Genomic DNA, 12,617 nt, shown 5'->3' with positions numbered 1-12,617 from the left:
TAATTTTCAGTTTTCGGCGGGCCGCAATCAATTGGAGGAAGAAGGCTAGTGTGTTTTTAATGTAATTTTATTTTTTACTGGTCATTTTATGTTCAGGTGTCTTTCCATGGTACTGGATGTTTTCCTTGATTATTTTTCCGAGAGTACGCTAAATGCGTACCATATTTTTATAGAAGAGAGAAACAGTTTTTACAAGATTCGTGAGTGATGCGAACATCGTCACGATTACACCAACTCCAACAAGAATGGAAAGCTAATCTCTCACAAATCTAGCTAAACCCACAACTCCTAGTCCCGCAAGTTTTCCTTGATTATTATCATATCTAAGATGCCCTTGATGTGTTTCTTAAAAAACAATTTTTTGTTGAGTGAAAAAAGAAAGCAACTATTTTTGTAGAAACAGGAAACAACGTTTTTTTGAGACAAAACAGAAACTATTTGATGACCATAATCATACTATATTGCATCTTTCTTTTTTTGGTTTTTCTAGAGAATGTGCCACACTAGCTTTTTTTTAGCGCAATGCGTCACACTTGCTGTGGTGAGCCACATTGCTACCACGTGAAAACGGCCCACGACCCGGCCACCACATAGGCTGAGCCCAGGCCCAACATGGACACCTCCACGGACCCGATTTCATGAGACTCTTTCCCTGCCTGGAGAAGCTGTACATGCAGATTGAGGTGACCATGCAATCTTCATTGACAACAGCATTGCCTTTGATATACCTGGGTTGTTCTAACTTTTGAAGTTGTCAATTGTTTCTCAGTGTAATGCTCTTTTCCGGTCAATGTCAAGGAAGAAAGGGCCGAAGAATTGGTGGCGTCGCAAACATCGGAACCTTGATATCACATGCCTTGATACTCATCTGAAGACAATAGTGTTGGAATCCTATCGGGGGGTTCTGTCTGAAGTTAACTTCGCCACATTCTTCGTACTGAACGCGAGAGTGCTCGAGTCGATGACGTTTCAGGTGAAAAACATCGACGAGGAGTTTGTCGCGAAACAGCAGAAGTTGCTTCAGGTGGAGAACAGGGCCTCAAGGGGTATTGAGTTTCACTTCACGGATGATAGATGTCTTCGGGATTTTCCGGATATCCGCCACGTCCGTGATTTGGATCTGACCGATCCCTTTGTGCGTTGAGTCGTCGATGCCGCGACTGGATTCAGTGTGCTGAAGAGGTGTCCATGTCTTTCTCATTTTGTGCTATCGTGGACCTTTTATGACAATTATTATACAGTTTTGCTAGAACTCATCTAGATGAGATTTAATTTGGTCTCATTCACCTTTTATAGCCATTGGATGTGGTGCTATAAGATGCGTGTATGCTGATATGGGTTGTATCCGTTGTTCTTGTTTTTCAGGTGAATGGGACCAAAGTACGTCTCATCTAGATGAGTTCTAGGTACTCCCATTATTATACATGTTATGTGTGATGTGACGCAATATGTGAGGACTGCACTCACTGCAGAATCTCTGAGGCACAGATGAGCCGTGCGCCATCGCACTGAAGATTTTAACTGACTGATGGTGCTGTGTTTCTCTAGTTTGTATGACTGCCACTGATAGTTATCGTGGTCCATAGCATCGACCATTTCGGTTATTTTTGCTGAGAATTTAATTGGTGAGCTTTGAACAGGAGGTGTGCTGTGAATCGGAAGCATCATGAAGAACACGAAGCAAAACTTCAAAGGCACCAATTCACGGTGTATCATTCACATGTGTGAACTTTAGAACTGAAATGAGGTGTTCCAGACACAAACAATGAGCAAGGGGCAACTGCCCCACACAGGCATCTATCCATCCATCATATGAAAATGCACTTTTGTGAAGGAATACTAGAGATACTGGCAATGGTATTGCTTCCTAACCATGAACACAAATTGTATCCAAGAGAATGGTCCAGGAACTTGCAGAAAAAACCGCCATTTATTATCCGCATACCATAAACACTTGCAAAGATGGTCAAACTATGGTGCTTGCAGCGGTGTGTTAGCAAGTTGGCCCTGATGATACATCAAATGAGATTTACCGGGCAACTACACAGAAAAAAAGCAAAACAAAACAGAAAACAAAAACTAGATCATCTACAACAGCATGGCGTCTATGAAGCCAATCTGATCCTATGACAAGAGGCATCCGGTGGGATGTACACAATGTCTAACAAAGTTGGAAAAATCTACAGCCCTTTCACAAAATATATCGCAGAAGGATCACAAAAACGCAAGAGCGCTAGCAAGACTACTGCTTCGAGCTCGGTCGCTTGGGCATTCCTCTCTGAACATCACAGCCTTTTTGCAATAACAAGCAGAACATCAGCCTTTTGCAAGTACAAGCGGTTCGTCCATTCAGCCTTCCAAGGGCGTCACTGGGGAGGGAACCAGCCACCATTGTAGAACCCATTTGATGGCCTTGGGGCTGAGTGGTGGCTGCTTTGGTTGACATGTTGTGTATGGTTTCTAGTATCGTCAACGGAGGGAGCGGAGTAATCTGGTGGTGCGACTTTATTCAAGTCTTGCTGCAGAGGAAAGTAGTCCGCGACAGTTGGATCCAGAACAGGGATGTCGCCTGTGAGGGTCTTGAACGCGAACTCGATGCATGGGTCTGACCAGGAATTCCCAAATGATGGCAGCGCGAACCCAGATGGGTCAGCACCTCCAGGCTCTGCAGTCTGTGTTGGCAAAACAGGTTCTGGGGTAGGCGCATACTGCGGCTCAACATTTGCCGAGGAGGTTGCAATGGGTGCTGCGTCTATTTGCATCGGAACCGACGACTTCTGATGTTCAGCATTATTATTCCAGAAGCCCGTGGCAGGTGCTCCATGTCCCCACTCAGGAGCCGGAGAGAAACCAGACTGTTGGATAGGATTTTCAGTATAACGTGGCTGCAAGTATCTGGTATTGTTTTCCCGAATAGCTTGTATTTGGTTGACAGTTAAACCCTGGATCAGCTGTGACCGACTGGTGGTATTTTCCTGCATAGTTTGTGCCTTGCTGACAGAGTTAGCTTGACTGAAGCGTAGTTGATTGGCGGTGTTTTCCTGGCTAATCTGCATTTGATTCACAGTATTTACTGGGCTTGGCTGGGAGTGCTTAGTGAAGTATTCCTGAATAGTTTGTGTTTGATTAACAGGTAAACCTTGAACCAGCTGTGACCGATCAGTGCTATTTCCCTGTATGGTTTGCATTTGCTTCACAGCGTCGGCTTGACCTAATTGTAATCGAATGGCGGTGTTCTCCTGGTTACCCTGCATGTGGTTCACAGCGCCTGCTTGCCTCAGCAGTGAGTGATTCACAAAGAATTCCTTTGTAGCTCGTAAAACGTTGGCTGTGTCTGCCTGGCTTGACTGTAACTGATTCTGATTGGCAGTGTGTTGCTGATTAGTTTGTCTGTGATTCACAGTGCTTCCATGGCTTTGTGGTAACTGTGAGTAATTGGCAACGTATTTCTGTCCAGTCTGCTTTTGAAAGGGTGACTTTTCTTGGCTCGAACGTAACTGACTGGCAGTATTTTTCTGATTAGTCTGTTTCTGATGCGTAGTGTCTGCTTTTCTCAGCTGTGAGTAGTTGGTAGTGTATTTCTGCATACCATGTATGTGATTGGCATTCTCTGCTTGGTTCGACTGTAACCGACTGGCAGTACTCTCCTGATTGGTCTGTATTCGATTGGCAGTGGCTGCCTGGCTCAACCATAACTGACTGACAGCGCCCACATGATTGGTCTGCACTGGAACGACAGTATCAGCTTGGATTTGGGTGACAGGGTCTGGTTGGCACAGCTGTGACCGATTGACAGTGCCCTCATTGATCTGCACTGGAACGGCAGCATCTGTTTGCCTTGACTGTAACTGACTGGCAGTGTTCCCATGCTTGGTTTGCATTTGAATGACAGTGTCTGCCTGGCTCACATCCGCAGTTTTTTGTTGAACAAGCTGTACCTGATTGACAAGATTTACCCTGGTAGGTCCATCTTCAGGCTCAGTGTTTCCTTCAGGATTAACTTTTCGTACATCCACAGTTTTTTCTTGAATAGGCTTTACCTGATTGGCATGATTTACAATGGTCGGCTCATCTTGAGGCTCAGTGTTAACTTCAGGATTAACCTTCCGTGCAACTAAGCGGGGTGACACTCTGGGAGTGAGAGGTGTGGCGACCTTTTCTTTAGACATGGTTTTACGCTTCTTGGTTTTCACCTCTGCATTTGGTTCTTTTCTTTGAACAGATCTCTTTCCCCTTGAAGCACGCTGTCGAGAGACCGGTTGCACGCTCTTGTGTTCTGAGGGATCAACCTTGTCCGCATATTTTTGCATCAGTTTCATGACTTCAGACACTGGTAACATTGTATTTTGAGTATATGTCTTGAGCATTTCTTCCCACGGTAGCCTGATCCCTTCTTCAGTTAGTAATTCACATTGAATAGCCTTATCAGCAGTACCTGGTCTTGCGTATTCTGATGATGTTCCTGTCTGAATTTGATAAAATAATCTAATAAGTTGTAATCATCAGAAAAACAAAAAGGAAGCCACATATATAAGAGATTTTTCTTTAACCTATCCCCTGAAGTTTAATGCATGATCTATCTAATGAAACTAAATTTCAGAGACCAACTGCTTTATGATATATCAGTCATCTAAAGTTCTAAACCACTTGCATGTTCTCTTATCTGATTTTAACACAATAGTCAGAAAAAGAAAAGGTGGCTCATATACTTAAATCTTTGTTTGACCCATCTCCTAAAGTTTCGCATCTGATCCATCTAATGAAATTAAAATTCAGAAAGTAACGGAGCTTTATGATCGTCTATGACCTACGCCACAGGGCGCATCGGAACTCCCAGCTCTCTGCACAAACAGCACAACAGCAGTACCATTTCTACTTTCTACAAAAGAACAACCAGGACAAGAGCAATTTACAAGTGGCTGGTTGTGCCCACTGCACAACCTAGAATTGCCACATGATGAGGAACAAACTTGCCAGTATCAATTAAGAGTAGAAGGATTAGCTGGAGCTTGGTTCAAGGAATGGTAACTACGATACCTACATACATAGCACTTGCATTCTTTCTATGTTCTAGGGGAACAAACATGCAAGCTACAGAAAGTGAAAACAATAGGAGGAACTCACATAATCTTGATTCTGTGTAATACAAGCATCCTGGGCAGTTCTCTTCTTTGGCCTAACATTGCATTTACTTATGTCTCCTGATTCAATATAACGTTGCACGTCCTTCAGAGAGCGAAATTCATAACCACTGACTGGGTCAGTGTAGTACTGCAGAGATCAAAAGAATTAGAGGTAAAACAAGGGGTTCACCAAAAAATACACAAAACAATGTCAAGGAAAATTAGATTTTTGGGAGGCATTCTAATAAGAAAACTCGAGTATATCTTCAGAACACTAAAAAGACAGCTCAGTAAGCGGCCAAAGCTAATTGCTATCAACACGGTTAAATACTAATAACCTATTCAGAAAATCAGCTTCTTGAAAGTCCTTGAGAATGATGGGACTAAAAGTGTAATCAGTTACTGGCTTCAAGCATATTTTACAGTAACAATGACTATCACGTAGTAGATGCAGAGTAAAAGCATGCTAGGAGGCAGGAAAGACTGAAAGAGTCGGTGCTGAATATGATATAAGGAGAGTGAGTTGAGAATGAAGAGAAAATACTATCTTGTGGACTCAGGCTCTACGTTTATGCCTTAAGGTCTTTCTCCTTACCGTTCTTTAGATTAAAATAAAGCACAGCCACATTATAGTAGGCTAGTAGTACAATGTTCAACATGACATTTTGATATGGATGCTGGTGATACATTATTTCAATTTGACGTGAAACTAGGTTGGCTAAAATAGCTTAGATTTTAGATAGACAACGCTCAAAGAGATAAAGAGCAAGCAGAAAAGGATCATTGCAGCATACTGGATCACTCTTAGTTCCGTCCTTTCTTGGCCTGACTTCTTTCCGCCATCCATCAGGCAACTGCCCCTTACTGAGTAGCCCATCCTTGATTTGGACCTAGTAGTGACAATTATAACATCTTAGCCATATTATAGTAGGCTGGTAGTACAATGTTCAACATGACATTTTGATATGGATGCTGGTGATACATTATTTCAATTTGACATGGAACTAGGTTGGCTAAAATAGCTTAGATTTTAGATAGACAAGGCTCAAAGAGATAAAGAGCAAGCAGAAAAGGATCATTGCAGCATACTGGATCACTCTTAGTTCCGTCCTTTCTTGGCCTGACTTCTTTTCGCCATCCATCAGGCAACTGCCCCTTACTGAGTAGACCATCCTTGATTTGGACCTAGTAGTGACAATTATAATATCTTAGCTCTACCGTTTTAGACAGAGTGGAGCGAGAGAGGGAAATAGTACAGCAGCATACCAGATCAGTCGTGTGCCTTAATCCAGTCTTGCTGGAGCTTTCTTCTTTCCACCATCCATCAGGCCCCTTCATGACTGGTTCATCCTTGCCCTGAACCTAGTAATGGAATGAGTCAGACATAGTGTATTATATTTATATAGAGCAGGCAGGAGAAAAAATACATCGTGGAATACCTGATCACTCTTGTAATTCAATCGATCCTTTACTGGTATGTCTTCTTTGCAACTTCCATCTGGCCCCTTAATGTCTGGGCTATCCTTGAGTTGCACCTAGTGGAATAATTATATAATTATAGTTAGATATAGCGTTCAGATGCAAACCAACAAAAGCAAAGATGATTACAACATACCAGATCACTCTTGCAATTTGATCTATTTTTCCCTGGACTGTCTGCTTCACATTCATCAGGTGACCCCTTAATGACTGGTTCATCATTGCTTTCTACCTAGCAAGGAAAAGAGAAGTGATGATTTTTTATATATATACACTAATATGTTGCACCCAAAACAAACAAAAAAGGGAACAATTTAGAGATTTGCATACCTTATCAGCGGGGCGTCTTCTAACACGCCCACTTCGTGTTCTAAAACATGGATCCTTGGGGGTATCCATAGCAGAGTTTCCTCTAAGAAGCCCACTTCGTGTTTTAGAAGATGAATCTTCATTGAAATCCATAACAATGTTTCCCCTAACAAGCCCACTTCGCGTTTTAGAACATGAACCATCATTGGAATCCACATCAATGTTTCCTCTAACAAGTTCACTTTGTGCTTTAGAACCTGAACTATCATTGGAATCCATAGCAATGTTTGCTCCAACAAGCCCACTTTGTGTTGTAGAGTACGAACCCTTGCTGGAATCCGCGATATTGTTTGCCCTAACAAGCCCACGTCGTGTTCTAGAAGAAGGGCCATTATTGCAATCCACGGTGTTGTTTACCTTAACAAGCCCACTTTGTGCTTTAGAAGATGAACCCTCACTGGAATCCACAATATTGTTTACCCTAACAAGCCCACTTCGTGTTTTAGAACATGATAGCTCGTTGGGATCCATGTTGCTGTTTCCCCTGGCAATCTGACTTCTTGTTCTAGCAGATGAATTGTCGCTGGGATCCCTGATATTGTTTCCCCTGACAAGGCCACTTCTAGTTCTAGAACGCGAGCTCCCGCCAGAAGACATAATGATGTTACTTCAATTCACAAAGACCTGTCCAATTGGCAATTGCACAGCAAAACAGAAGCATAAATGTTTCTGTGGCCACATGAGGAAATGCTGATGTCATCCTGCAACAATTTTGCAAAAACAAATGAGCATGCATAAAGGACAGATATAATGTTATGAGACTATATTTCCAAGTATACTTTCATCGAAATAACTGAGGAGCAGTTTAAGTTACTACGTGCTTTTGGCTTTAGCAGTTTAGCCTTGCTACTGCATACTCTTTTCAGCTTTCTGTGACCTATTATAACTCCATTCAGCCCTTTCTGTGACAAGGGAAGTCCTGTCGATATCATCAAAATAGGCTTAGGGCATGTTTGATAGGGTGTATTTGTCTGGAGTATTTTTGGTACCTAGTCAATCTACAGCCCATGTTTTCAAGTCTTTAACTAGCTAAGAATCTACTCCCACCAATACATTATGTACATAAAAAGAATCTGCACGTGGCCTTTTCAATATTCATAAGAATTACTTCCTTGCAGAAAAAAATTCTCTGACTAATGCCGATATTTATACCTTCCTATTGGCGGTACATAAAACTTTAAGAGAAAAGGAAATTCATTTGAAGGGCGAAAATCGCGGGAAATTGGTGGCTCTCTTTGGATTGGAGGCACCGTGATATGACACACGACAACACGGGGACTTCTATCTACGATCGACACCTTACATGCACCTCCACGATAAAATCATCTTCACGCATCCATCAATACACTAAACCGCCACCAAAAGGTGGCCATGCCAACCGTAACGGCGCGGCGCATGGAGAATGTCCAGCTACGTAACCGAGAAACCCCGTCGGCGCTTAAGTTGCTATATCTACGCGCCACCACGCGTCTGTCTTTTAGCGCGAATAAGTAATAACGCAACCTGTATAGTCCCAACGGTCACCACCCGTGGGACTACTACATCACCAGAGACCTTCCTTTCTATTGCGCTAATCGCCAACGAACATTCCAAAAAGGATGAGCAAACGCCTTATCACGATGCGGGACTTCGTTTATGGACCACTAGCTGGCCTTCCTGCGCAAGCCCTGTCCCAATTTGAGCAACAGGACACATACAAAGTGGTCGAGAATAGATGGATCAGCCGGCCACATCCCGAGATGAAGGCCTACTCGGACTACTGGACCAGGCCACACTCCGTCGCCAGAACCCCAAACCAATCCGCCCCACACGTCCACGGCGACCCTACCCAACGGGGCGGAGCACCTCCGCCCAGAATCACCGAACATCGAACGCGCCGGAGGCCGCCGGGCCCCGCCAATCGCCACCCGGCGTGCCGGCCCCGTAGCCCGGAGACCCCAACCGAATCGGCCCGCCGCGCGTTTGTCGGAGACAGGGAGCAGGACGGGGAAATCGATCGGGGAGGAGGGCACACGTACCGTCGTCCTCCCCGCGCCACGGCGGGGGGCGGGGGCGGCGGCGGGATCTGCGCCGCGCTGACCTCCTTCCTTCGACGCCGGGGCGGCGGCCGGTGCCGGCTAGGGTTAGCGGAGGCGGGTGTGGGGGGAGGAGGAGCCGAGTGGGAGAGGGACTTTTCGCGAGGACGGCGAGGCGGGCTGGCTCGGCACGACAACGCTTCGCTCGGATGATGATCTCACTCGCTCAGACTGACCCGACCGCGGTGGAAGTGGGAATGGAAAGGCTGCCGTCCATTCCCCGTTTCGCCAACGTGGGGGAGACATTCCCGTCCTGATCCACTGCTCGATTCTTGTTAACCACTTTGGGGCTTTGGGCGTGCGTTCGTTCGTTGCCCCGCACGTGCCAGCCCCTTGTGGAATATGCCCTCTACAGATTTAGGTCAGGTTTTGTCACTAATGTCGTCGTCGGGGGTGTTCAGCGAGGTGGGTTTAGGGTTTAGGGTTATGGTTTATGGCCAGGTGGGTGTCGCGGGAAGCAGAGGCAGGGGGCGTGCTGGGGAGCGAGCAAACGCGGATCGGGCGAGGACGTCCCCTCCGGTGTCGGTAAGAACCGGCGGGCCGCCTCGCCAACAGTCTTGGCGGCACTAGAGGGCCGGGCCGGGGCGAGGCGAGGCGCTGATGGCTACGAGTGATGGAGAAGGTGGGTGCGGGAGAAAGGTGCGGTAGCAGTGGGCTTTTCGAATGGTGTTTTTTTAGAAAAGAAGGATTACCTTCGGCCTCTGCATCAGAGTGATGCATGCAGTGTGGCGAGAGGAAAATGGGGCGGCGAGAGGCGGGAAACAGGTGATAGCGTGAGTGCTCTTTAAAAACTAGTTATCTTCTTTTTGAAAAAAACACTCTATTAACTCGTAATAACAGTACATCGTCAATTAGGAGAGCAAGCAAACGCGGACTGGGTGAGGATGTCCCATCCGATGTCGGTAAGAACCGGCAGGCCGCCTCGCCAGCAGTCTCGATGGCATGGGGAGGCCGGGTCAAGCCGAGGCGAGACGGCGGTGGCGCTCGGTGGGGAGGGTGGGTGCAGGAGGATGGTGCAGCAGCAATGGCCTTTTAAAACGTTTCGGTGAGCAGTGGCGGAGATAGGCAAGACTTTCGGGGGGGGGGACACAAAATATGTATGTTTGGCGGGGCTAAAGGTTATATTTTCTCTAATCTAAGCAGTCCTTAAAAAATTCTTTTATGAAAGCTGGGGGCCATGGCCCCTGCAGCATCGTACATAGCTCCGCTGTTGGGTGAGAGGGAAGTAGGCTGCGAGAGGTGGAAAACGAGTGACATCACATGTGCTCTTTAAAGACTATTATCTTCTTTCCTAAGAACAAACCACTTTATTAATTCATAATAACTGTTACATCATCAATTGGAAGATATGCACAATTCCGCTTAAAGGCTCCTTGAACCAATTATTACTTATGAAAAATCTAGTCAACCTAGCGAGCTTATGAGCAACTTTATTAGCTTTTTTATTACAATGCTCAAGACTAAATGGGAGGAGAATCACAAGCTATATAATAATAATCATTGAAAGCTGCCACTGGTGTTCCGGCAAAGCGTCTGCCATTCTTCATGGTATAAGTGACATCTAAATTATCAACACTAATAACAAGATGATTAACATCCACCTCTTGCATCAGGTATAGACTAAATCTCAGTGCAAGAGCCTTAGCAGTGAGGACGTCCTCGCATTAATCAATTTTCTAGCTAACAATCAATGATATCCCAATAGCATCACACAAAAAACACCAGCCGAGCCCCCTTGCAGACCGTGATCAAAAGATACGTCAACGCTAAGTTTAACATATCTCGTAGGTGATTAGGTCCAACCCCCTTTCTTCATGGTAGCTTTAGGGGAAAGAGCAGCAACGTAATTTCCAGTCCGGCATGAATCCCCATAAAAAAGATGATTAACATCTTGTGTTTTTCCTCGTGATCCTATCCCACCACAAGAGTGGTAATAGCCATCAATCAATGAAACATTATGAAGGCCCAAAATAGACATATCTTTATCCGGCAAATGGAGTAAAAACTCAAGGACATCCTCGCTCAACTTCACAAACTTTTTAATCACTTCATCCAATCGCAACAAGCTCCAAACCTCCTTACCTTTTTGGGCACTGAAATAACATATGCTTTGTATATTCCAGTCATTTAGAACAGGAGGGGACATTTAGGCGAAACTATTAAATGTCTATTGCCAAGTGTAACATGATTGAGAAGAGTGCCATGCAACGTACACCAAATATAATTTTTTACCTTAGTCGGATAAGATAATCTCCAAATCTTACTACAAGTAGTATTTGCATCAACCCATCCCGTTAGTTTGCCTGGATTTCATCCCATGTTGACGATCCCATTCCACAAAATAAGATGACACAATAGTGAATGTCCCATTTTTTTGTTGAACTCCATGCAATGAAATCTGGCATATTATGAAGAGGAAGAAGAAGAGGAATCATGAGGACAGGTTGTGCATCAATTGGACACAACATCTGTTGGACCAGGTCTTCATCTGTTATTAATAACTAGATCAATGAGATCAAGAACCTTAGACAGAAGATGACACCCTCTAGGAGTGATAATTCTCCTATTAGCACAATTAGGGATCCATGCATCTTCCCACATATAAATATTTTGCCCATTACTAACTCTCCAAAGATAGTCATGCTTCACCGAATTGACCTTCGACATGATACTTTGCCAAATAAAAGAGGAGGCCTTTCTTAACTTAGCATCCAACAAATCACCTAAAAATGTGGCACATAAGGAATCAGGGTTCTCAACAAGATGCCACGCTTGTTTTGCCAATATCGCTGGATTGAAACAATGGTGGTCACGAAAATCCTTACCTCCTTTATTTATTGGACACACATTTCCCACCATGCCCAATGTAACCTCCTCTAATTGTCCTCGTCACCACCATCAAAATTGCGACACCGCGCTAGTTATTCATTTGCCTGTTTTCTTTCGGAATTTTAAAGACGAACATAACAAAGTGGGAATAGTCTGTACAACATACTTGAGGAGAAATTCTTTTCCTCTAATGGATAATTTTTTTTTCTTTCCATCCACTAATTTTCATGATTATACAATCAATAAGGTAATTAAAACAGTCGGTCTTGCCCATACCCGCAGCAGCTGGCACCCCCGAATATCTACCATTGAGAGCCCCAATCATAATGTTCAGAGTGGTACCAATTTGCTTTATGATTTCCACTCTCATATTGGGGCTAAAAATATGCTAGATTTATCAACACTGACCAATTGCCCCAAGGTGGCAGAATAGGAGTCTAAAATTCGGAAGTCTCCTTCTGCTCCTGAGCTCAAATGAGCACAGGATGAAGAGTAAAATCGTAAAAAATAATTCAAAAACTCCCAATAGGGTTTGCGGTGCGTTTATACATTGCTTACCGCAATAGAAGCGGATGGCTCGCTCACACGGTTGCTCACATGGGCCTTTTACGGCCCATGAGGGAGCGCCTGCGAGACCTAGGTCGTTGTCAGTATAGCCAGTGAGCGACATGTTGTTGTACTAGTATGTGAATGCTTTCTTCTCTGTTGAATTTTTTGCATTTTATACATTTTTTTCTTGCTT

General features: G+C 44.5%; 1 protein-coding gene across 2 annotated transcripts; it reads right to left on the bottom strand.

Annotated features, from left to right (window-relative positions):
- Window positions 1-1,911: 1,911 nt before the first annotated feature.
- On the bottom strand, window positions 1,912-9,290 carry LOC109736909 (uncharacterized). Of its 2 annotated transcripts, none has more exons than XM_020296129.4 (9): window positions 8,990-9,290; window positions 6,933-7,672; window positions 6,739-6,834; window positions 6,563-6,658; window positions 6,390-6,485; window positions 6,213-6,308; window positions 5,918-6,013; window positions 5,125-5,271; window positions 1,912-4,466 (listed from the first exon to the last, which is right to left on the bottom strand). In XM_020296129.4, exons 2-9 carry the CDS (start codon window positions 7,566-7,568, stop codon window positions 2,367-2,369), a joined length of 3,363 nt encoding a protein of 1,120 aa, XP_020151718.1. In that variant the 5' UTR covers window positions 7,569-7,672; window positions 8,990-9,290; the 3' UTR covers window positions 1,912-2,366. The 2 variants fall into 2 exon arrangements, with proteins under 2 accessions (XP_020151718.1, XP_020151719.1); XM_020296130.3 differs by having other exon boundaries at window positions 6,390-6,479; window positions 8,990-9,261.
- Between the last annotated feature and the right edge of the window lie 3,327 nt (window positions 9,291-12,617).

The sequence above is a fragment of the Aegilops tauschii genome, chromosome 7, assembly GCF_002575655.3.
Source record: "Aegilops tauschii subsp. strangulata cultivar AL8/78 chromosome 7, Aet v6.0, whole genome shotgun sequence".
NCBI lineage: Eukaryota > Viridiplantae > Streptophyta > Magnoliopsida > Poales > Poaceae > Aegilops > Aegilops tauschii.
Note: the sequence above shows the minus strand (reverse complement) of the source record. Positions and strands in the feature narration are given on the sequence as shown.